Raw genomic sequence first — 27,233 nt, forward strand, 5'->3', positions numbered from 1 at the left:
CAAGTTGCATCTTGTTCACCGATGTCTGAAAATAAGTTCTTTTTCATTCAGGTGCTTAGCTAAGCAGTTGGATATGTCATTTTAAGTACCAGCTTTGAAAGCCATCAGTCTTCCATTGACCTGAAGAGTATCTTTACTCAGCATTTTTTAAAAGCTGTTTAGTGCCAAAAGTCCCAAGCAGAAGGAAAAAAAAGGTTAAATGAAGATTAAATTTATACCAGATCCATATTTTAAGATTTGTATATTCCTAAATTTCCTGGATTCCAGCTATTAATTGTGAAAAATAGATGTAACTGATTCCGGTTTTTTGAATAATGGGCAAAACACAGCCTCACACAATGCTTCAGAGAACAGAGATTTGGAATTCACAGCAGAATGTTCATGGACATCCATTATCTGCAACACACTTAGGACAAAAATAGTTAAAATCACGTTCTATACAATGTATTGCATAAATTAAAAATCACATATTTTATTGACTCCCATACTTTCTCCATTAATTCTGTGTCATTTAATATCTTGGCTATTTTCTTTTTAAAGGGTGTTATTATTGCTATTTGTTATATTTAGCAACAGTACCTACAGATTCCAACAGGGAAATAGCACTGCATTGTATTAAAAATGTTCAAACAATTAGCTAAAAGCCTGTTTGTGTTCCAGGGAACTCGTATTTTAGAACGGGGTGTGGAAAGGAAAAGAATTGGCAAAGGAAATCTGAAGTACACTCATTAAAATATTAATACCTACAGTTACACTGTCAGGCCCAGCTAGTTCCTCAAACTAGCCAAGGAACAATGGTGAATACTTACCAATGCTCATGTCCTAAATTAAGTTACTTATGAAATGATGCTCATTAAAAGCCTCTTGACACATTTCTTCCTTATTGAAAATTCCCACTGAATACAAGTGCTTTTGAATGTTTAAGGAAGGTCTTCAACACAGAACATCATTAGAGGAAAGAGGAAGGATTTTCATCTCTCTATCTCTGGACATTTTGGGGTTCAAAAAGTTGCAGAGAAGGAGGAGATTTGTTATTGTTCTGAGTCAATTTGCACTGGCTGAGGAAATGACGAGAAGGAAACTATTCCCCCGTCTCGGGAACCATGTGGTGTTCCAAGATAAGGCGAGCACTTGCTAATTCAAGTCCACAAGCAGGAAACATGATACGTCCATTTCCTTTCAGGCAAACAACACAGTTCCCTGGCAGCACAAAAAACATTGCTTCTATTGCTAAATCTCAAACGTTCAGAAACCCGTTGCTCCTCTGTGGACATACCATTCTACATTTGTTATTTGGATGTTATGGATAGAAACAGCACTTACTCTCCAATCACATGGCCACCAAAGTTTTGGGGTAAGGACTTTTTTTCTTTTGCTAGAATATTGTTAAAGTAGATGCTGAGATTTGCTGGTGTTTGCCTTAAAAAATCCATCTACATTCTTTCAAGCCTCATGTGTGAAACAAAAAGTAATTAATAGATTTTCTATGTCTTGCAGTGTAAAAGATTGTTTTCCAAATGTTTCTTTGGCAAAGTTTTATCATGTTTTAAACTAATCAAGACAGCAGGAACTGCCAGGGCAGAATTGATCGTTTGACAAAGTTCATTACTGAACTCACTTGAAAAGGGGTCTATTGACTTCATTATGTTTCAGATCAGGCAGACATTCTCAACTGTTTAATGAATGTACCTATGCAGCCAACATGATCTGCTTCATCTTCTGATGAAAAAGAGATAGTGAAAACTAAAGGTGTTGCAACCTTTGGAATAAACTCTTACTCCTCCAGAATGAAAAATTATTTGTAATTTGTTGTGGTGTCTGACAATCAGATTTTCCTTACTTTTTTGCAATGTACATTTTTATTATCTTTTAAGACAGTTTTTTCTTCACCCAAAACCAGGAATGGTTCATTACCTGAAACATAAGTAATGTGAGGAGAAGTACGTGTTACACTGAAATTCATTCAATGTGATTAGATTCAGTGACTTTATCCTGAAGAGTTCTGTGCAGCAGCTGTGGAGAACCTTCCCTCCAAAAAGCTCCATTGCTTTTGTTGTGTTTAGCATTAACATTTACTAGCATTTAGTACTAGAGTGGATAATATGATCTGGTTTTGTCTATTTTATTATTGCTATTGAGCAATGACCCCTCCAAGAATCTGTGTACTATCTAAAACTCAAAAATACTATGCATTAGCAAAATGGGACTGTTGTTGCATAACAGTGCCCTGGGAAAAGAGTGACAAATAATTATACAAGAAGATTTAAAGAAGTTTCTTCATTTCCTTAGCATAAGAAATAAGAGGCTGTTGAATGCCATCCACATTTCCTGCAGTGACACACATATTTTCCTATGGGGAGACCATGAGCAATTCACTTCATTTTTGTGCCTTGGGCTAAGAAGTAGTATAATGATGCAGTCTGTCTTTGATTATAGATTAACTGAGGAAAAAATACTGTTATTACTGTTTCAGAGTCTCTTGTTGTCTGGTGGCTGTCTGCTGGACTCTGAAGAATAACTACAATTTTTGTAGATTGGAACTACACATAATTCTAAAATGGCTCTTGCAGAACAAAAATTGAAGTGCTTTCATCAACATGTACTTTAAGAATCCTTGTGTAAAATGTACTGCAGGAATAATTGCAGATTTGCTTTTATTCTGAGGTAAATTATTGTTTCACTCTCATGGAAACATACACAAGAAACAGCAAAGTTATATGAAACTCTAAGGATTCATTAACCATAATGCTCAGACTGTGGACAAGGTGTTTTCCATCTTCATGAAGAGACAAAAAATGTACTTAAGTAGTAGATATTTAAATTCCACAGCATATCGCATGCAGCTGACCCTGCTTGTGCTGCTGTTACTTTGCCATTCAATTTAAGGTGCTCCTTCAGATGCACCAAGGCGTGGTCCTTCAGTATTGGGAGCTGCATGTGACAGCAGAGAGCATGACAGGCATGAGCTCTCTTGTTCCTCTGACACTGCCCGCCCAGCTTGCCAGGGACTGATCTTGTGGCCAGTCTGATCACCTCCCACTTGCTCTGACAGCAGCTGAACCTCACAGGTTGGGTTGTTGCAAAGAGCTTGCATGGTCCTGAGAAGGGAAGTTGCTCTTAGGTTTTTTCCTATTTTTCTGATAGACTTCAGAAAAGTTAATAACATTTCCTCTTCTTTAGGTACATGGTATGTGGTAGACTTGGGAGGTACACTATATAGTCTGTCAGAAGACAATCAGTAACACAAGATGACTGTGAGAGCTTCACTTAAAATGATATAAGTGTATTTTCTGATGTCTTTTGGCTTACATGGCCTAGGGTAGAAATAAAACTGCACAAAATTGTTATAATTAAAATGGAGTTCTTCATTAAATGATAATGCAGTATTTGAAATCGATTTTTCAGTATATGGTTACAGTGTGTTTCACTGCTTTTTTAAGCCACCCACCATGTAGTGCTGTGAGTATGAATACACGACCAAAATGCAGAACCTTTTTGATTTGTGTGTGACTTCTCAGCAGCTTCCATAGTTGAGGACAAAGTGTAAAAATTAGAAGGCATGTAAAGGTTTGCTGAGAGGGACTAACTCTGGGGGAAAAAATAAATGCTGTAAAATTTTTTAGAGCAACTATTCGTCATGAAATTTAACCTCTTACAATTTTATAAACAATCTATTGTCTAACAGCTGGTTCTGTGCTCTGGAAAATATATAGGCATCCTGTTTTTTAAAGCTGTCCAGTTTCCAATCATAACTTCACACAATGACATCTTAAAAGTGACTCTAAGAATTTTAAAACAATGAACAAGCAAAACTGTCCTCTGCTTATTTTTGTGTGAGCACATATAAATCTTTTTACAACTGCCCCAGGCTAATGGAAGTGTGCATGATCAAAGCTGTGTAGGCAAAAACAAGGTATCCATACAACGTGATATAAGTCATCCTGTGTGAATTGCATAAGGAGTCTAAATCATCTCTTTATTCATGCAAAGCCTGTAAAAAATAATAGTAATAAAAACTTCGCACACTTTTTTGCAGGCTCAGTATAGAGTCAGCGATGGCCTAGAGAGCTGGTAACATGCTTAGCTGCAGACCTTGCAGGTCTTGGAATTCAGTCTTCATTTTGCAGTATTTTTGAAATGCTAAATTATACAGCCGAGTAAAACAGAAGAAGCAAAACAGTAGTTTTGCTGGCCTAAAAGCAATTATTCTGGGGAAAGAAAGAAAGAAAAAAAAAAAGGAATATTAACTTCCTCTTTTTGGTTAAGTTCATGAGTTTCTTGATAGAGCTTCTTGACCTATCAGCAAATATGCTCTGGGTTATGTGTCACAAGCTCAAAATTTGGATTCCAATTCTCACTTGGCTAGACCTGTTCCCTAGTACAGATGTTGTACAGTCCTTGTAGACATATGTGCCTGTTTCAGATCAGTTGTCTGAACTGCTGCAAGGATGCAGGTGCTCATCTCTTGCAGGTGCCAGCTTCTATGAAGCCATGTAACCTCCAATCACCTTACTTTGCAGTGGGGAATCCATAGTATGGTACTTTGGGAAAGGTAGGAAGAGAAGCCCTTAAAGTCAGCCTCTGATGAACTTCAGAACTGTTGATATCACATGGAACTGCAGACAGAGAACAAGGATTTATTTTTTTTTATTGGTAGATTCAAAGGGAGGTTGAGAAATTCAGTGTTTGGTACCCATCTATGAGCTACTAATCTCATTTTTTGCTGTTTTAATATAGCCTTTATTGAGTTCATTTTGATTTGTAAGTTAACAGTGGAAGCAAAGATATTTCCATTTTAACCTGGAGTGCATTTCTTGTAATTCCTAAAAGCATTTTCAGTTGTACACAATTAAATACAATAAATGGCTTCAAGATAATCCTATTTCTCCAGTGCAGATACTAATATACTTTCTGATCAGCAAATTTAATTTAAATGCTACATTTGATCAATATGACAGCAGCAGAGAAAGTGTAAGCAGATATTAATCAACATAAACTTAGATCCCTAGATTATCCTTCAGTCTAGTTTTACCCAAAAATCTATTTTAAAAATATAGCTTTTGAATACAATACCTTGAAAATATAGCCAATATTACCTTGAAATTAGCCAGGCTATTTTTCAGTGATGTGTAGTGATAGGACAAGGGGCAATGGGTGCAAAAGGGAACATAGGAGGTTCCACGTAAATATCAGAAAAAACTTCTTTACTGTGAGAGTGACAGAGCACTGGAACAGGTTGCCCAGAGAGATTGTGGAGTCTCCTTTCCTGGAGACATTCAAAACCCACCTGGACACGTTCCATCCTGGCCTTAAACACCTCCAGGGAGGGGGCTTCCACAACCTCCCTGGGCTACCTATTCCAGTGCTTTACTACCCTCATGATGAATAATTTCTTCCTAATGTCTAACCTAAATCTACCCTCTTTCAGTTTAAAACCATTTCCCCTTGTCCTATAACTACCCTATCTGGTGAAGTTTTCCCCCATTTTTCCTTCCCCTAGGTTCCCTTTAGGTACTGGAAGACCACAATGAGGTCTCCCCAAAGCCTTCTCTTCTCCAGGCTGAACGGCCCCAACTCTCTCAGCCTGTAATAGTGGTCAAGGATTTTGTGTCAGTCTCTGGAACTGAAATACTATTTGTGAAGGGCAGCACTGACACAGTGACACAGCTGTCAAACACAGGAAAGTCCAATGTAGACAGACATGGGACCTGTTTTCTGGGATCCTTTGCAGGTGGTAGTTGTGACGGAGTAGAAGCAACAGCAGCAAATCCAGCCCAGTTTTATGCAAGTGAGAAAAGCAGCATTTAGTTAGCTGTGTGGTGACCAGGTTAAGCCTGTTGGCTTCCAGGCTGGTGAATGTGCCACTGCATTTCCAGCATACCCACTGGGTGGTTTCTCCTCATTCCCTTTGCTTCCATCCACACACTTTGCACCCCCCTTGTCTAGCTTCAGCAGAGTCAAATAAATAGTGCAGGAGCTGCCTCAAATATCCTGCTGAAGAGGTGGACATACAAAGGCTATGATCTGGAGCCAGCCATGGAGCACTTACTTGACAACAGATGTGGCAGTGGTAACTCGTGTCATAACATTCTCATCCTAATTTGATGGCTGGAAAAAAAAAAACAAAAAAACACTATAAACCAGAGATCTCCAGAGGAACTTAATCCTGGTACACTGGGTATTGTCAATAACACAGTGAACTTCAGTAATCTGAAGATGTAATTCCTTTGCTGACAGGTAGAAGGGAGTAAAGGCTTTATGTAGAGGCATTAAAGATGCTATACACCACTGGAGGCTTTTTTCTTAATAGACACAAGCCTCAGGATTATAGTAGAACAAAGTAGGAGGAAGAGCCATAGATTCAGGTGAAGTATAAACCTCAAGGATGTGTTTCCTGAATTGCTATTTTTCTCCTCCCCTCTCCTTCCATTTCCTTTTCTCTCTCTTCACAATTTCACCCTAGTGTGCATATTCTTCTTGGTATTTTAATTAGTGGTGCTCAGCCAAAGCAGAGCAATGTGATTGAAGACAGGCTGTTAACTGCATCAACTGGATTTTTTCTAGCAGTTGGTCCCTTTTTTGTCTCTTCTCTCTGTTTTGTAAAACCCTAGAGATTTTAAAAGCGCAGTACTTGGCAGTGTATCACGTCTTAAGGAATAGCAAAAGGAATAAATGTCTTCAAGGGAGATATGATTTCTTTCTGCAGAGTCATTGAGTTAGATCACTGATGCCTGCAGAAGTTTGGAAATTGGATGTGAAGAAGTGAGTGCTTTCTTTTGAAAGTGCTCTGCTGGAGTCAGACAACTTTAGATTTTATAGGCACCTGTTGTTGGAAGCAGCCCTAATGGGAGAACGGAGACCGAGAAACAAGAATGTTTTCTTTCAACAGCATGATACGGACCTGCTCTACTGTTTTAGGGAATAATTAATTTATGCACTTATCCAAAGTAGTAGGACAATGTCCTCTCCAGAAAACAGGGACTAGAAATTACAATAGAGCCTTTAGTGTGCAGATATGTGCATTACCATGACCTAAAACACCACACTGTTTTTTTGATGACTACATAAGCAGTTCTCCATTCTTAGTACTGTAAGGAACAATAAATTAAATTTGTATTCCAGTGATAACTTAAGTTTGTACAATTTCTATTTCTTTAACCTCATTGTCTTTTTGCATTTAGTTAAAACAATATATAAACAACAGATAAAATTACCCAATAAGAATGAAAATGAAAAGCAAGCCAAATTCATCAATACATGGTGAGCAAGGAGGAAAGGAGCAGGATGATCCCAGCAAAATCAGAGGAAGGAATGACCCGTATTGATTTGGTGAAGTCAAACAAAAAAGAAAGAATGTATCAGAGAATATATTGAGGAATCTGTAGTGATACCTACCCTGTATATATATACATATATATATATAAATGCAGTCTTCACACTGACTTCCTATCTGGCTACACTGACTATGTCTACAGCAACAACTTTGCTGTTCAGACTTCCTCAGGTACCTTATCATGCATTACCTTTATGAGTCTGTTTCCTTAACACTTGAATTTCAGAGCCTGGCTTCTGGCTCCTCAAGGATACACTCAGGACTTACCACTCAGGGCTTTACCTTGTGGTGTGTGGTAGTAAAGGACTCAAATAACTGAGCAGACTTCTGTCCCAGTTATGATGGAGTTAAAATGAAAGTCAATTGTATGTAAACAAACCCTCCTTCCAGCTCCCCATCTATCTTTTCCAATGAAATAAATGGCTCATACTTTCAGGTTTGTTATTACAGATTTTCTAGAACCCTGCTTCTTCTTTATTGCTTACCTAACATTCCATCTTCTGACTAATATTTTATCCTTTACTTATTAAAGCTGGAGCCTTAAAAAAAAAAGCAAAAGTTGTACATCTCCAAAGCTATCTTTAAATAGTCATACCCTAAAGATCTCTAAAAAGAAAGAGCAGCTTGTCTTTCTTTTCCATTTCCAGCCAAGTATATCTACTGATGGTAGAAAAAGCACTTGTTTTGAAGAACATATAATCCAAATGCCCCCACTGATTGATTTTAGTCTATGCCAGTGGCATGTGAGTTTGGAAAATCCAATATTAAAGTAGTCTAATATGTAAAATAATAAAAAGGAAGGAGGGATGCATTTCCTGGCTTAATCAGAAAGCTCTCAGAACCTACTACATGAAATGGCTAGGAAAACTGGTAGAAAATAAAGCCCTGGAGAATTTTCCAATTTCTTAGCTCAGAATATAATTATCCCATGGAGTAATTAGAGCTCTATCCCTCTAAAATATGTGCAAAACATTGTCTGCACTAGAAATGTATGGTTGTGTGAATCGTGTGACTGCACAATGTAAAGTATAGTGCAGAAAGAGGTAGAGTATGCTTACACACCTTTGTGACAGTCTGGTATGGACAGACCATGTCCTTGGAGCTGCAGGTTTCCCCGATTCTACCAATTAAAGCACCTGCAAGCACACCTGGATTAGTGTGTCTAGCTGTGCTGAGTAAAGGCAATGGTGACATGCAGCCTCCTCCCGCTTCCACCTACAATAAACCTGCCAACACCGCAAAAAAATAATTATCAACTTGAAGATATGTTCAGACCCCTGAGGTAGGGATCCTAACATGGAGTAAAATACACTAATTCTTCACAAATTCCCTGAGAAACTAGAATTATTTTCCTATGGTCAACTTAGAGTGGGCTGCATCTCCTTAAAGATGTTTATGGAAATAAGCACATTGAGAGGCAGATATTTTGTTGGGCTTCTAGAAGATAAGACAGATCTTTCCTCCACACTTCAGGTCTGTTTTTGAAAAATAGATAAAGCTTCCCTGTGATGTGTTGTAGGACAGTGAAGAGAAAGACAATGAGTAAAATGTGCCACAGAATCAGACAGAAAGCCAATTCGGGTTTGGCAAAGGCTTCCTGTAAAATGCACTGATTTTTTTCAAGTACATTTATCTGAGGACCAGATGTACAACACAGATATAAAATATGATACAACACTATGAAAGACAATGAGATTCTTACGGTAATTTCACATCCTTTAAATGTTTCCCCTCCTGTTATCAGTCTTAAATCTAGTGTACCTACAAGTTCTCCCTCCTGCTAGTCAGTGAAATGTTACAAGATGCCACAAAATTAATAGTGAAGCCGTATCTCCAGATTGCGTAAACAAATATTTAACTTGGATGAGTAACAGTTTTCATATTGATGAAGAATAACTGCAATTTATCTGCATGATGAATGTGCAGAAATCAGGACTGTGGAATCCTATACTATTCAGCAGAGTTTTTAGGACAGGAACCAGTTTTGGTTTTATCTGTATCACATGCCACTCAGTGGGACCTCAGGCAGACCTTGAGAACGGTACACCAACAAAAATAAATAAGAACAACTGGAAAACTCAGCTTCACCCATACAGGGATCAAAACAGTTTTGGGTTTTTTTCTTCCCACTGCTTGGAAGGGACTGTAGAGTTGTGCGTAGTTCCTGGCCCAACAGCATCAGTGTAACTTTTGTAGTGTGGCTTCTGAATCAACAGAAATTTCCCCTGACTAATGACAATCTTTTTACCTCCTTCAGATGAGATACTGATCCACATGAAAATCCTGTGGCAAAGACATGGAAAGTGTCACATAACTAAATAATTTCTCATTTGGTCAGAAGCTAATTTAAGTATTCCACAAAACTTTTATAATGACTGTGGTAGCTAGAGGACTGATGGGGCAAGGGAGACCCACATCCTTCCTCTGCCTAAACCTGTTAAGGTCTCTGCAAGCGAGGCATATTTTGTCCTATCTACCACACCAAGGTCACCAGAAGATCTTCCTCTTTCCAGCTCCCCTGACCACAGTATGAGTTTATTTTGGATGTGTCACAAGGCAGCACAAAGCAGCCTGGGCTAGTGACACAAAGAGGACACAACTTTCATATATGGAGTGTTAATACTGAGATAAGTGGAAACAAAGATATGGATTTAACTGAAGGAAGATAAAAGATAGCATGTGATGGTGATGCATTAGCAATGCTAGCAACTGTGTTTGAGCACCAGCTGTTCAGGGGCAACAGGACAGCAGTGAATCTCATTCCTCTGGAACATTCAGGGTGCCTGGCTCCTACTCTGAAGTTCTCCAGAAATATGCTTATATCAAATGAGAAATAAGCCTGTGACTTGTGATGTAATTAAAGCACAGCTCATCTTCCCCCTCTCAGCTTCAGAATATACCAAGTCTCTCTTCCCTCTCAGCTGTGTTATAGAGGGCTTATTTGTATGCTTCTTCTCAGTCGTATTTCTTATGCACGTGGGAGCACTGCTTGCTGGAGCAGGTGAGTCTGTGGGCATCACTGTCTTCCAGTATTGCTACAGAGACCCTGAAGAGCAAGGCAAGAAACGCTGTGCTGCAACTTCTACTTATGCTGGTGCCATACTACTGGAGGAAGTCAGCACTTCCTCTGTGCTCCACTGGTGATTGGAGGCAAGGTCGTATTTCACAACTAAACATTCTCTGGCGATGCTAATTTCTCCAGAAAAGAGACAGAACCATGTCTTGGCCTTATGCTGGTTTATTTTCCAGCTAATTTTGGAGGTACCATTTTGTATCAACTACTAGACTACTATTGTTTTGTATAAAGCCTACATAAAAATGTATCCGATACATCATATATTCTCTTCTCAAGGGTCAGAATGATCAAGCTATTCCAAATTTAATATTATGCCTATTTTGCTAACAGTTATGTAAAAAATTTGACAAGCACATGAAACTTATTACTTCCAGTACAGAACCAAAGGGAATGATATCAATAATCAGACCTTACATTTAGGAAGCTAATACGTAAATCCATTACAAGATCTTAAGTGCAGAACTGTCAGAGAGATAAAAGTAGATGCTAATGAGTGACCTATTTTTTTCCTTGCCCTTATTCTGGCAAGCCCAAAGAAAAGAGTATAGCTATAGTTGGATGAAAGCAACAAAATATGTCATTAAGAGAAGAGACCAGTCTTATTCTTGTGTGCTGTCTATTCAGAGCACGTTTTCTGCCTTGTGTATAAATTATTCCTTTAAAGTGAGTCTGTCATCCTTAGGCTGTGTTTTGTTGCCTTCTAATTACAGTCTTTCCTGCTTTTCCTGCCACTCTATACAGCCATTGATTTATCAAATGTTTAACCACCTTTGGCAGGAAGGAGACAGATCTAAGGTAGTTGAAGGAAGAGGCAAAGATTCTTCAGAACACTATTTAAATATTAATCTAACACACAATGCATTCACATTCTGGCAATTACATCTACTGTACTGAATGAATATGAGGTGCTGCTTGTTGTCACATGAGCTGCCTGAAGCATCATATTTTATTTATCCACCAAATCCAGAAATCTCATCTTTAGGAAATAAAGTATATTTCTTCTTCCAAGAACAACACCAAGGAATGTGTTGGCATGTGAATCTGTTGGCATCAGCAGTCACATAACAAAAGCAGCTTTGTGCTGTGCTTTCTCCCAAAGAAAAATCCCAAGTAGTTGCATGCTCAACTGCTAGAGCCTGGCAGGATTCAAATTCAGATTATTTGGTTTCAATATATTATGGGTGCAATGTCTCTTACTCAGCTCTTCTTGTAGAAACTATTGAATGAAAATGGTTTTTTTTATTTATACACAACTTCCCATTTTACTGTTGTAATTCATGTAATGAAGAGTCAAAAAACTTTGTGAACAAAATGAGTAGTTGTGAGTGGTGCCATCTCCCTTATACAGGTTAGTGTGAAGCAGGGAGATGGAATGAGGTGTCCACAATCACAAAAGAAAAGCACAAAGTAAAATAAAGACTCAAGACTGACCATTTTGTCTAAGATTATCTTCATTTCATAAGCCTATCCTTTTGTCTGGGGAAAAATAAAAGGAATATCAGAAAATACTACCAATACCAGTAACAACAAAACCATTTTTTGTTGCTTTTCAAAGTCCAGGCGGGTTTTGAATGTCTCCAGCGAAGGAGACTCCACAACCTCTCTGGGCAGCCTGTTCCAGGGCTCTGTCACTCTCACAGTAAATAAGTTTTTTCTGATATTTACGTGGAACCTCCTATGTTCCAGTTTGCACCCATTGTCCCTTGTCCTATCACAGACATCACTGAAAAAAGCCTGGCTCTGTCCTCCAGACACTCCCCCTTAACATATTTGTAAACATTGATGAGGTCGCCCCTCAGCCTCCTTTTCTCCAAGCTAAAGAGACCCAGCTCCCTCAACCTTTCCTCATAAGGGAGATGTTCCACTCCATCATATTTGTGGCTCTGTCCTGGACTCTATCAAGCAGTTCCCTGTCCTTCTTGAGCTGAGGTGCCCAGAACTGGACACAATACTCCAGATGTGGCCTCACCAAGGCAGAATAGAGGGGGAGGAGAACCTCCCTTGACCTACTAACCACACCCTTTCTAATGCACCCCAGGATGCCATTGGCCTTCTTGGCCACAAGGGCACATTGCTGGCTCATGGTCATCCTCCTGTCTACTAGAACCCCCAGGTCCCTTTCACCTACACTGCTCTCCAGCAGGTCAGCCCCCAACCTGTACTGGTCCATGGGGTTGTTCTTCAACAGAAGGGCTGGTACAACAATACAAATACATATACCATTGTTATAACATAACGTCTAGGAAATATTCAGCAAAATGATTGGAGAATAAAACAGTAATCAGTTCAATGCAATGCAAAAAAATTCTATGGGCTCTGACACATGCTTGCTGAAGCAAAGAGCAAGGGCAGCTTCTGTTTCATGGCACAAGCTTCTACCTTACTTCCCTGGTACCTTCTTTGCAGAATAAAATTAATTCCCTGTTTCAGAAATTTAAATTCACAGTCTAGCATCTTAACACACACTTGCGACATATTTGATCATTTAACTGACATCTGTTAATCTTAAACCCTTTGCTTTTTAAAAAAAAATAGTATATTGGTTCCATTTATCAGGTACCTTCCAAGGTAATGGAAGGATGAGCTAAACAAGCAGACACATGGATTCTGTGGAAGGTGTGTAAGTTATGCGGTCAGAGTATAAATGAGGAAGGAGACCATTGATGGCTCTGTTGGTTGACAAGTGCAGGAGTATCTAGGCATGTAGGACCTGGACCAACCTGGTGCAAACACAGCCTCCCAGATACCACTGGCTCATGTGGGACAAACACCAATGGCCCGCTTCACACTAAGTCTCCAGCCTGGATCATCTGCCCTTGATCATCAGTAATCATCTCACTTAGAAATTATACCAGCCTTTTTCAGCTTGTGGTTTCACAGATTCTTATGGGTACTACTTAATCAGGTCTCCCAATCCACACTGAAATAGATATTCATAGACATATTTGATACAAGAGAAACCTCTGAAAACAATCAATGATCACACAGGAAGCACTGGACAAAGTCCAGATTTCTCAGTGGCAGATAACTGATTGAAGAGTAAAATTCTACCACATAAGAACATACTTCTTTGTTGGCAATGTGTGCTTGCAGCCCAGAAAGGCAACCCTATCTTGGGCTGCATCAAAAGAAGTGTGGCCAGCAGGTCAAGGGAGGTGATTCTGTCTCTTTACTTTGCTCTCATGACACTCCACCTAGAGAACTGCATCCAGTTCTGGAGCCCCCAACACAAGAAGGACACGAAGCTGTTGAAGTGAGTCCAGAGGAGGACCATGAAGATGATCAGAGGGCTGCAGCACCTCTCCTATGAAGACAGGCTGAGAGAGTTGGGGTTGTTCAGCCTAGAGAAGGCTCCAGGGGAAACCTCATAGAAGCCTTCCAGTACCTGAAGGAAGCCTACAGGAAAGCTGGAGAGGGACTATTTACTAAAGCATGGAGTGATAGGACAAGGGGGAACAATTTGAAGATGGAAGAGAGTAGATTTAGATTAGATATTAGGATGAAATTTGTTTAGAGTGCGGTTGGTGAGACACTGGCATGGGCTGCCCAGGGAAGTTGTGGATGCCCCCACCCTGGTAGTGTTCAAGGACAGGTGGGATGGGGATTTGAACAAACTGGTAAAGTGGGAGGTGTCCCTGCCTAAGCAGGGGGTTGGAAACAGATGATCTTTAAGGTCCTTTGCAACCCAAACCATTTTATGATCCTATGATTCTCAAAATATTCACTGTTAAACTTATTCCCTAAAAAGAAAATAAATGTAGCAGGAGATTTTTTGCACTACTGGATATAGCTCAGCTCTTACTGCAGTGAAAAAGTAGGAAAATCTGAGTTTAATAGAGATCCCTCTTCCTCCTCCTTGAATACTTGTTTTTTGGGTACTTAGATCAGTATTCAGCAAAGTTCACAAACACCTCCTTTTCCTTCCATTCTTCAACTTTGTATAACTTTCTAATTACCACCAGAAGAAGGCCCTAGTTTTGACAGTCATGAAAAATAATTAGACTATAAATACTGTTTTCATTAATGGCTATTTTTGGACAAGCAATCCACAGGTTAGACCTGCCAGCAAAGTACTCTGTGTCAATATTTTAAAAGAAGTACATTTCTGAGTGAGAAGAGGCTGTTTCTGAGAAACTTCTTGTTTTGGGCCCAAATGGATTTCCTTCAGCTCCTGCCAAAACAATATATTGTACATATCTGTTTCACTCATTTTTTCTGTGTTAATACGTTAGACACATTTAAAATTGAGAATAAGAGGGATGGAATTGGGAATGGGAGTTTGCTTCTCTTCTGGGAAGCAGCTAAGCAGGTTGTGAAGGGAGAGGGCAAGAGATTGCACAGCTAAGAGCAAGAAAGAGAAACAAGGTCCTGCCTCTCAGGTGATGGAAAGAGACCCTTGAGAGCCAGAGGAAATTTGTGCAGAGGGTGCAGCTCCTCTGAAAAGCACTGCATTGAGAACAGCTCTTTGTAGGATGTACTAGGCAAGCTGAAATGTGATTTTCATTCTTAATATATTTAGTATCTCAAGGTAGTCAGAGAGTATCTTGTCACACAAAGTTTTCTCTCTTTTAAAATATTCTGCTTCATATTCTATAAAACTTGGACTTTCATTTTAAACACTTCTTGGCCTTTGGTGGGTTCTCACAATAATGAAAACTTCCACCTGAAGCTGTGTCTGCGTCAGGCAGGCTCTCTCAGACCACAGAGAACTGAATTGCTGTTTTGACATTGAGTGTGACTTTAAAGTATTCCTTATCTTACAGTCTTCCCCAAAAACCTTGTGCTTTTTTCTAATCCTGGATGTCCTCTGCTTTCCTATGTGTAGCATATTAACTTTGGTATTTCCTGCTTAATTTTATTAATTTTAGGAAATCTTCCTTAATTTTATTATTTCCCTTTCTACTCATGGTCTTCATATGGGAAACTATTTTATTCTCAGACTCAGTAAAATAATCTTATCAATTAAGTAATAACTATAATGCTACTTCTTCACACTGTGGCAAATTGTGATTTACTGTTTGATTTAGTTCATGCAGAGGCCATACAGCTTAGGCCTATGCTCTGTTTTTGTGAGGATGGCAAGGATGCCTTGCCAGAAGATTGTTTGCTGCACATGCTGAAAAGATCAAAATTATATTACTGTCTTTGTAATGCATCAGGAATCATAATGAAACCACGTGGTAACAAAGTTCCTATCTCTGTCTGCATAAAGGAATCTTTGCCTTGGTTTATGTAGTTATGCCAAGAGCATTAAATTAAACATGCTGACATCTCTATCTTAGATGCTTCGTTCTGATTATTACAATTACTCTTTATTTATCATTCCAGTAAAAATCAACTGCCAGTAATATCAAGGGTATGTCATTAACTCTGAGTTGGTTTGTAGGATATTTAGACAGCACATTCAACTCTTCTGGCTTTTCATCACAAAGATTATGGTATTATTAAACAAAGCAAATGTCCTCTGATGCATGGAGATCATTCTGGACATCACTGGGGACGGTGAGAAACATGAATTCAGAAACAGACTTAGCCTAGAGCTTCTTCATCAGCACAGATGTTTTCACAAAGCCACAAACCTGTACAAGCTTTGCTTCAGTCAGCTTCTGAACAATTTTGCTGTGCCTCAGTCTACTTTACTTTCAAAGCCTCTGCAAAATGCCAGTCCTAGTGTTACTGCAATTCAGAGTTTTTTCTGAGTTTTGTAGTCTTTCACTGGAATATTTCTTGTTAGCTTTTTTTCTGACACTCTCCTTTATCTAAATGAAGGTGGTTTATGTATTTGTTTAGATTTTTCAGCATAAATTTCCAGCAGAGGGCAATCTTGTTCCTGCATAGGTGAGTCACTTGTGAAGTTAACCCTCTTAATAAACAGCTCACCCCTCTGCAATCCAAATGAAGAATAAATTCGAGGGCATAGACTGCATTTTTTTTTTCCTTGTCATTTACTTAATGATTTTTCAGGTGCTTCTGGAGCCTATTTGCTTACCTGATTGAAGAAAGTCTTAGAAACTGTACAAAATAACATCAATGCGGGCATTGAGCTGTCATACATGCTACCTTTTTTTTTCAAGACAGGATTAACTATATTACAAGAACTGTTGACAAATGTTGGGTGTTTTAAAATCTTTTCTGGGGGTAGATGCCCCATTTACCTGAATTGTCTATTCTAGTTCTTACCTGTCTTCACAGCTAGAAATACTTCTTAAATTTTCCTTCGCTCTTCTTTAAACCCAAATTAAAAATTTGAATTTTATTTGGACATAAAATCAGCTGTTCAGTTATTAGGTGAAGTAGGCAAATTACCCTCTGTTGCTGCAGAAAAGAATCTCTCACAAACACAGGCCAAAAAAACCCATCCCTTTAGCAAACGTGTCTGAATGCAGAACACTGACATTTCTGACAGCTTATCTTACTTGTTTTGTTTATTAGGAAATGTCCTGCAGTCTACTTTCACCTTTTTTTTCCCACAGATTCTGGCATTTTCCACATGCCACCATCCTTGGCTGTTTGTTTTCTGGATGTCACAACTACCTGAGCCACCTTGTGCTGCAGCCTGTCACACTCACTCTTTCCACAACCGTCTTGTGCGACTTCTCTTGGACTTTTGCCATGACTAAGGCCACAGCTAGTTGATATTACACAGCAACTGATTCACCCACCCAACTGAATCATGGACTGCCTACATGTGACTAATGAGAGGCTGTTTTGCTAATACAATTAGTGACAAAGATCGGGAAGACAGTAATGTCAACACTTATCACACACAGAGAAATTGCTTGTGTGAAGTCAGAGTAACAACAGCAGTACAGGAGCTGGCTGCTGACACCAGTCCCAGCTTTAAACTAAGTTTTCTTGGAGTTGATAGAACTGGCATCAATTTTAAATAATTCAAACCTCTTCAGACCTTCTGTAGTGGGAAAAAGTGGTGGCTCTCTGGGCTCAGGGTATTCTTCCTTTCCAAACTTGCTGCCTGGGAAGTGGAGGAGGAGTAGCTGCAGTCCGTCCAGCTTAGAGATGCATATTTGCTACAGCTGTAGGAAGGTGCTATGAGTTTGTTGAAAGTTGGATGGACCCTGGCTGCTCCTGTCTGGTTTTTCACAAATCAGGTTGTGTTAGAAACATCCACTGATGACTCACCTGAACCTCACCTGAAATCTGAGACTCAGACTCCTCAGCATCTGAACCGTTCCTATGAGTTGTGTTAATAGATTTGTCATTTGGAAGTGCAATTCATGCTTTAATACACCAGCTGGTGCTCTACACTAAGCTGTGCAATGTTCAGCTATGAATTCCCATACTGGTTTGTATGGGTTTTTATACTGAGCTTTCATATGGGAAAAAAGAAAATATATTGGGTGAGAGGCTGAGCTGTATTTCCCCACATCTGAGACCAAACTAGCTACCAGCTATCAAGGCTTTTCAGCTTTGGGACAAGGCAATGTGTATATGTGCAAGGGTGTATGCATGCAGGGGGAAGAAAGCATAGACAAGTTTCAAGTCACTGGCATGTGACATGACATAAAGGAAAGAGAACTGACAAAAATTTGAGAAGCAAGAACTAAAATGGAAATAAATTTGGAATTATAAAATTTGGATTGAAATTATAAAAATACCTCTTTTCCTTCCTGTACAAGATGGTGGTATCTTCTGATACTTCTCATTGCTAATACAGCTGAAATCAATCAGCTTATGTTCTGCATACAAGCTTACTGTGTCCCACATGGAATAAATTTTCCATGTCAGATGTGCGATTTTGGGCAAGTGGAAGACAAGAGAAATGGGAATATTACTTTCAGTTTCTGAAGTAAAATAACAGAATCTTGCCCTAATGTAATAGGAGTAAAACACCTCCACAGCAAGCTTAGTCTGAATGTTGAACAATGCCATTTTTGGCTGACAAGCTACCCTACCACTTCTAATAACTTTAAGTTGAAACTACTTAATTGTTTCTCTTTTAATGAAGAAATAACAAAAAATAAATGCTCGAAAACATAAAAAAAAATCTTAGTAATATTTGAAAGTCACCCACTAGAAATAAAATCAAATGTGTAGGTATGATCTCACCTTGTGAGTGTTCTCTGCCTCCTGCAATATCATGAGCAGAACATATGCTTGCAAAGGTAATTGGCTCCTTATTAGCTCTATTACCTATTATTGGCTAAAAAGCAGTTAAAAATCAAGCCATGTGTGCACAGCCTGACTAAACGATGCCTTTCCATTTTTCTTGCCTTTGCATTCAGTATTTGGTGCCTTCTTCCCCTGTCCTGCCCTTGTTCTTGCTCTGAGATGCTCTCAATTGAAGCTGTGAATTACATGCTTTTGAAAGGCATTTCTATGCCTTCATACATTCGGTCAGCTGAAAAGTTCACAAATGTACACATTTGTGAGCATAAGACAAGGAAGATCTTGTGCCCACCTGAAATTTACACTTTGAGGAATGTGTAGTTATGGCTATAGGAAGGATGAAAGTCCTTTATCTTTCACCTCAGCTGGTGTTAGAGGTGAGAGAGGAGAAAATTGACTGAGATGGGGTGCCTAATACTTTTGGTTATAGCATACTCAAATAAAGCAGGCAGTGTCAGCAGCCTAAGATTGATCAGAGACAGATCAAAACATATGTAGGGACCAGAACCCGGGGATGCATTTTTATTGGCAGCATCCATACCTTATTCCCAATTTTTTAGTTGCTTTTTTCTTAGAAGCAGAGGACAGAATAATATGCATAGCTCTCAGAAAACCATAAGAAACTATAATGGCTCCTTGGGAGACACATCATGTCTTCAGTATTGCTCTGACTCTCTTCAAGGCTGGTTCTGCCCTCGCACTGCCCAGATTAAGGAAGAGAAAAACAACTCTGTGAAAGCCAGCAGTTCCTCTCAAAATCCAGGTGCAGCTAGTCCCACTCTGCTTTTGATCTTTTTCTCTGTTTGGTAGTATTTTCTCCAATGTACCTCATGGCTGTGATCACTGTACATTCTAAAGAGGAAATCAATGAGCATGGATTTACAATTGTTCAACATACGTTTTTAGAACCGAATTACATTTCAGTGAAATTCATCCTGTGCAGGGAGTGAACAAAAAGCAAATTTAGCCTATTAGTGTGACCCAACGTTCCCACTGAAGTCAGGGAGAGTCTGGGAATAGAAAGAATAAAGTGTCTGTAACAAATGCATCTAGTGATATCTCTATAAAAAGAATCACAAGGCTTAAATGTAGGTCCAAATGGAAATAAAAGTCTTTAAGGTACTGTATGGCAACTGCAATAGTCAGTGTAAGCCCAGCTGAGTTTTCCCAGGGAATAATTTAACCCTCTATTTTTTACATTCATATGTACAGGTAGAAAATAAAAGGAGCCAGTTTAAAAAAATGAAGACATTATCCAAAGGGATAATTGTTTGTGCTGTACCTCCAGCACAGCGGAACAGCACGTGGGAAGGACTGAAGAACTGCACTCAATACTTTTGTCAATTCCCTCCTCTGATTTTAACAGTGTGAAATGCTGATTTGATTGCGCTGGTGGTGAAAATTGTGGCTAGAGGGATGCAGGGACAAATCCTCACCACAGTGCATGGCAAACACAGAGCCAAGTACACCTGTGTGGTTTGCTGTGGTTCTGCTTACACACCAGCCCTGCAGAGACCTTCTTCGCCGCCTCCTTGCTGGAGGAGAGATATTGGGTGGCAGCACAGAGCTCTGTGAGGGGCTGGGGGATCCCTTGACAGTCTCAAAATATAATAACCTAACTAGCACTTCAGCTGAGGTGCAAAAGAAATCAGCTTAAGAAAGGATTAGTTCTTGCTCTGCTTTCCCATAGCCAGGCAGGGCCAGCAGCAGGAGTGCTCAGACTGCAGCTCTAGTGCTTGGGAGGTGCTGTCTTTAGGACAACCTCATGGATTTACTCAACTGGAGGTCACTATGTCCTGTCTCTCCCTTCTCATCTTCAGCAACGTGAGTAGGAACTTTCATTAACAAAATGTACTAAATCCATTCAAATCATATAGAATCACAGAATCATTAAGGTTGGAAAAGACCTCTAAGATCATCTAGTCCAACTGTCAACCTAACACCACTATGCCAACAAAACTATGTCCCAAAGTGCCAGTCCTACCCATTTTTTTCTTTCTAACACCTCCAGGGATGATGACTCCTCCACTTCCCTGGGCAGCCTGTATAATAGGCTATTCCTGACCAAAAGGGGCATGATAAGGCCTGCTTTTTCTCTGAAGATGCTTTATAAAGGGAAGAATCATGATGAATTTGCCAGGTGGCTGATTATGGTGACAGAGCCCTGATCCACAGCCAGGAGGTGCAGTGCAGGATGCTGCCTGTGAGTTCTTGCAAAAGGCAGATCAGGCAATCACCCTTTGGCTTTAGTTGTCAAAATGAGGACTTAGAGAAAAATTGTATTTTAGGGTCAAGTTTGGTCTGCCCCTGAACAAAAGGACAACAAAGCATTCCCAAAAGGGAGAAGTGCCTTGCAACAGTATGCCATGCTTTATCCTCTCCAGCCTTTGCTTTATTTTTTCCATTTGAAATGGAAAAAAGGGTAAAAGGCCTATTGGAAAGCAGAGGAAGAGTAGTAATAACTAATTCTCAAAGTGCAGTTACACCAATAAGCATTCACATCTCCTGGCTGGGAGGAAAGCAAAAGTTTGTTTTCCCTGCCCCCTGCAGTGACCTGCCCTAAGCCTTACTAGGCACCCAGGCCTCAGTTAAGCAAAAGTATCTGTTAGTGCACACTGGGGCGCCTCTGCCTGCAAGCCGGTCCTGTTGACCACCTCTGCTGTCCCTTGCTGGTGCCGTCTGCTCTCCATAGCCACCCCTCAGGCCATTAGCCCTTTTTACCTCTATTGCCATGGCTCAAACTAGGTGTTGCTATTTTGAGTTCTGGAAACAACTGTGCAGCACTATAAATCCAGGGGAAACTCTCTAACAGCTGTTTCTCTCTCAGAACTATTGCAGGAAAATTTCAAGTCTCATCTTGCCCTTTTTGAGCTCTATTGTCTGCATCCATGTGCTGGAATTACTGCCTTCTCTTACGATGATCATCCAGTCGCAGTGTTAGCTGGCCTGCACTTCCATACACTATGGAAGTTACTCACTGGTGACTATCCAATGAATGTAATTTGCTTTTTAAAAGAAATACTTCATGATAACATGATAAGCACAGCATGGACAGAATAAACATGTTGCAAGCTGTCCCATGGCTTTTTTTCCACTTATTGTCTCTTTGCTCCACTGTTAGTGAGCATAATGTTCCTTCTTGTTTCAGATCCAATCCCTTCTTGAATTTTAAGACCTAGAAAGTTTTTGCATTAATTTCAGGCCTTATCCAGGGTTACAAATATACCCCTGAACTTTCTACACAGCAATAAAACTGGTGCTCTGTTGCAAAAGTAAGTGAAGTTTTCTGAAGTGACTGTTCTATTATTAGGAACATACAAGGAAAAAAGTCTTTCTCTTCCACACTGTGATTCCATGTGGGGGAGAAAACAGTCCTAGCCATGCTCTTTTTTTTGTTTTCAGATCTCTTAATTCTTGAAAACATTTATAAAATGCTAGAACAAGCTAGAAATTTACTTTTCTTAGTGGCAGATTAATGCATCTGCCATTAGGCACTGGGGATGGGAAACATTCAAGAGACTTAATATTACGAATGGTTATCTCTGGCCATAATCTTTTAGGATATAGTAATTTACATTATTTACTATGAGGATTTAAAGTATCTTTTACTCAGCAGTAAAGGGCTGGGACATGTTCTCATGTGTAATAAATACAAGGCTTACTCCATTAAGAACATGGCAGAAGCTATGTCACTGTTGTAATAGGTGAGTTTGCAAACACATGCAAACTTAGAATATAAACGCCTATAAACAGAATTACAAGTCTGCACAAATCCACCCCTTACATTGCCCAGAGAAGCAAACATGTGGTAGTTTTATAACACACCATTGGGCTGGTGGGTAATGGATTCTGGGAGAGACTAAAGACTTTTCCCTTGCATGGGTACAGAAACTGGTGTTAAATGCAGGCTACTTTCTGAATGTAGCTGAATTCTACAAATTAAAGAAAAAAACCCAAGCATCTAGTGAGAGAAATATGGACTGCTGTGTTTGTGTTGTAAGGTTCATGTATTACATATAATGATCTTACGGCTTGTTCATCTTTTAAGGAGGTTGTCATCTTCAATTCAATTTCTGGCAGGAAACTCCTTCAGAGTTAATGACTTTGCTGTGTGTTTTTGCTGTATTTCAGAGCAGATAACTATAGCCTTCACAGTGTCCATGGTGGTTGGACTGGTGATTGGAGGGATCATCTGGGCATTGTTCACTTGCTTGTCCCGTCGCAGAGCTAGTGCCCACATTTCCCAGGGGAGTTCCTCAGCCTTCAGCCGTCGATCCAGACCCCCCTCCCATGGCCACACTACTGGCAGGACTGGATTCTACCGCAACAGCAGCTGTGAACGTCGGAGCAATCTCAGCCTGGCCAGCCTCACCTTCCAGCGGCAAGCTTCCTTGGAGCAAGCCAACTCATTCCCCAGGAAGTCAAGCTTCCGTGCATCCACCTTCCACCCTTTTCTTCAGTGTCCTCCCCTCCCCGTGGAAACGAACAGTCAGCTGATCACCCTCACTCCCACAAGCACCACAACAACCCTTGTGGGAAGCACAACCAACAGCTTAAGGCAACCTGAATTCCACTGGTCTAACAACAGCCTCCGCATCTGCCACTCTACACAAACCCCCCCTCCTGCTTATGAAACCATCATAAAAGCTTTCCCTGATTCCTGAGTTAGATCCTTGCTGCAAACACACATGCATTTTAGGAGGAACCTCAATCATCTCAACAGTTTTCTGTGTGTGATGAAGATCTCTGAGAAGTCTCCAGCTGGCGTTGCAGAGGGGACATACATTGCCTAGATGCAGGTAGCAGTGGTTTCTTAAAGCACAACATCCCACTGTCCAAGGGGCCACTTGTCTTCGCACTGTTGGCTCTAGTTTACTGCTCTGCCATATGCTTGTATATTTATAGTGTTGTATCTTTAATTGTAACCACTGTATCTTTACTTCAGAAGAAAGAAAATGCTGCCACATAAACATCAGTTAATTTCTTGAAGAAACAGATCATGCTAGGAATTACTGTTATACATATTGCTGCAAATTTCACTATTCTGTTTCATTTCTTTTATTAAAAAAAAAAAAAATGTTCTTGTTTTATGTATTTTCCCAAGGATGATACATTTTCAGAGAACATCTCCCATTACTCACCTACTTCCTAAAATCACAGAACAGCCCTGTCTAGGGAACCTTAAATGCAAACCTTGTAGAGGATTTAAAGTCACAGTCCTGACTGTGGCTATAGGCATCCTGCTCTGCTGATAGTAGAGGATCTTAAAAGATTCTGTGTTATGGCTGCTTGTATAAAATTCCCCTCAGTGTGTGAAAATTGTTGAAGTATGTGAAGCTTCATGCAGAGAGAAGTTTTGAACAACATATGAAGTGCATGTTAACAATTATGGATAATTTTCTGTCGGCAGCCAGCAGAACAAGCAGTCACATTTTAATACCCAGTAAAGGCAGTATGGGAGCAGAAGTCCTCATGTTTCATTTTTCTAGTTCTGGTTATCAAGATAAGGAGCATGAGTGACAACTATCTTTTTAATTATGTTTCCTGTTTTGCAATGGGATTACTCATTTCCTTATTTCAAATTGTATTTCTCAAATTGTACCCATGTTTAATTCTTCCTGGCAAATTATTCACTGAAATCTTTTCTTTCACTAAAGACATCTATGACTGAATATTTGGATTGTATAAATAGTTGTTATATGAAGATAAAGATGAAATATTTAGTTGAGGTTAACATATATTCTTGACTGTTATACATGTATCATGTCCAGCTAACCCCTGGCTTAGTAGACACTAAGTGCAGTGACATGATGTGAGAGGAGTTCAGGATTTGGAAACAGCACAGGCAAATGGGTCTAAATGTAAGCTTTCTTGTATAGGCCTCCTGCTAAATATTTCTTGTTCAAATAAGGGCAAAGAATTTCCCCAGGTAGAGGAGAAGTCCTATTCCTCACTTATAAGTAAGCCTACTGTTCCTAAAAAAGCTGGGCAACTGCCAGACTCCTGATCCTGCGGAGACTGGTCCAGTGCTTTTGTAGAGAGAATAAGGCCTCATCTGTCTTCTGGGAGGGACAAAAAAAATCAGCAGTTTTGAAGAAAGAGCAAAATGTTTAACATCATACTTTCCAGGCTTTTGGATACTGGCAGCATTCATCCCTTTGTCAAGCTCAGTATCCCTCAGGAAGCAGTGGTATTGGTCTCTGAACTGCAATCTTCCAACCCATTATCACTCCATTTGAAAATATTGCAAAAAACATTGAGCATACAACTGTTACTTACTGTAAAGCACAAGTATTCCTTATACCAAAGGCAAATGATTTTGCATGTATCCACTGACTAGCTTTCATTGTTGTTTTTTTAGTGTGCAACATTTTCCCTTCTAGAGGGATGGATGTCATTGCTAGAACAACCTTTTACAAAGTTTACAGAGCATTTCGCTGCAGATACCATGGGTTCCAATGCACTGAGGACTTGTTGATAAGGCTGCAAAACTACATTTGGCTGGGCACAGGCTATGGACTTAAAACAATAATCCTCTGGAGAAAGAAAGTTGTGTTATTTCATTTACTAATAATATTTCATTTTTTTAATTTAGAGCCTTATTGAGTCTGGTGAACTTCATTGCATACACAAGTGCATTCACAGTGTCTTAGATCTAGAACAGGTGATGCCACCTGTTCTAATGTGCCTATAAACAGCAGAATTCAAGCCTGCTCCCTTTGCTTGCTGAGTGTGGCAGACTGAAGAGACAACTTGGCCTACAGTGTGTACCCAGCTGGCCAAAACTGCTTGTTCCTTGAGGGTGAAATCGCACTACATTTTTACAATTGTAAATGAACATTACATTACAGTAGAACTTTCCATAGCATACTATTGCTTGTATTACACTATATTTAGTAAACAATGTAGAAAGGGAAGATTAAATGTACTGTAATTTTTCCTCCTGAAATCTGCACCAGACATCAAAACATTTTTTATGTCCCCTGGATTAGGGATATTAAAACAGAGATTGTTTGGTGCGTAACCAGTATGACTGTCAGAACCTAACTGCTTGTTTAATCAAAGTCTGAATGAATGTTTTGCAAGTACTCTGGAAGATCAGAATGTGAAATAAAGTTTGATGTTATAATCACGAGCTCATGTTTTTCCTTAAAGATAAATACTTTGGTGTCTATAAAAGATATTTTAATGGGAACTGTATCATCTTTAATTATACAGACTGATTAGTTGGAAGTGTAAATAAGGACTTGGTCCTTCCTCTGCTTCTGTAGAGAGACACCGCACAGTCTGGAGACATTCTAAGAAGTCAGCATCAGGATTTGCCATATGAGAACACCTTTCAAGGCTTACATGTGAGAATGCCTCTCACAAATAACAGTGCTTACAGATTTTTAAATCCACGGGTTTCCAAGTACCTGGACTTCAATCCACAATGTGTTTGACCAAATGCTTGCTTTAAGTGGATGGACAATCACTATAAGATTAATGATTAAATGTTCTCATGCACATTTTATTGCATTAGGACCAAAGAACATTGCATAGGATCAGCCTCAAACTGAACTGCAGGATTCAGGAATCATTGCGTCTTTGATATGCAAAAGATTATACTGATTGTAATTATCTTTCTTACCCTTTTATTTCTGTTTAGAAGACTGGAAAGAAGATATGTATTACAAAACACGTATTATTTCAGATTTCAATATTTCAAAGCGTTCTCAAGAAATTAAGCTTCACAATTATGTTGCAATAATACATTGTCACAGTAAGAAATGGTGAGTGAAGAATCACACAGGGAGCGATAGGTAGAGCTTTGGTCAACTATCAGGTATCCTGATACCTCGTGCTGAGGGTAACAGAGCTGCTACTCCTCTTCATAAAGAAGAACACTATTCTAAGATTGTCCATGTGCACAAAACCAATTGCTCCAGTTCTGATTGCATAGAGAAGACAAAAGTTGACAGCTCTCTGGCTGAGAATAGTAATTATGATGCATATTTACAGAAGTAGCTTGTGCTGTATTCCTTGACCTTTCCCTACTGAAAAACTGCTGATCACCTCTTCAGACAGCTAACTTATTATCATACTCTAACACACCAAACATGCACTGTCTTTGCCAAATCAAATTTTTAAAGCTCATTTGCAATTTACCCTGAAGTTTTTGAGTCATCTTGACGTCCATTCTTATGTATAAACTCAAAACTACATTTACTGGAAATATTCTCAGAGGGGTGAAATGACACATGCCAGATCCCTGACCTATAGGCACCTGATAAAATTAGGTGATATCTATGATGCAGTACAGTTTCCAGAAAAACAAAACCAAAACCAACCAAACAAAAAACCCACTAATTGGAAATTTACCTCTGCCACGTTCAGAGCAGAGTAAGGAAAACAGTGCTGATGTGACTTCACAAAGGAGACAACAGAATTTTAGAAATCAGCCATACGAAGTGCTTTAAAACCTATAGCTTCATTTGGGTCTCTTAATAAAAGTGAATTTTCAAAGGGCTTTAGTGTTCAGAGTTTCTGTACAATTTTGTGTGGAATTACTTATTTACCTTTCTGAATGCTGAAAAGGATGACAAGACCCTAATCTCTTTTTTAGTGGAATATTAATAGTGACTATGATAGACTAAGTGTTTTCATTCAGCTGGGCAAGAGAGTTGTGAGAAAACTACCGCAGCAAAACAGATGAGC

General features: G+C 39.4%; 1 protein-coding gene across 1 annotated transcript; it reads left to right on the forward strand.

The window, feature by feature from the left end:
• The first annotated feature begins 1,160 nt into the window (after nt 1-1,160).
• On the forward strand, nt 1,161-25,665 carry MYCT1 (MYC target 1). Its single transcript, XM_051615570.1, is given in 3 exon segments — nt 1,161-1,211; nt 1,213-1,354; nt 22,668-25,665. Coding segments are annotated over 3 exon segments (726 nt in total). The 3' UTR covers nt 23,201-25,665.
• Nucleotides 25,666-27,233: the final 1,568 nt, after the last annotated feature.

The sequence above is a fragment of the Apus apus genome, chromosome 3, assembly GCF_020740795.1.
Source record: "Apus apus isolate bApuApu2 chromosome 3, bApuApu2.pri.cur, whole genome shotgun sequence".
NCBI lineage: Eukaryota > Metazoa > Chordata > Aves > Apodiformes > Apodidae > Apus > Apus apus.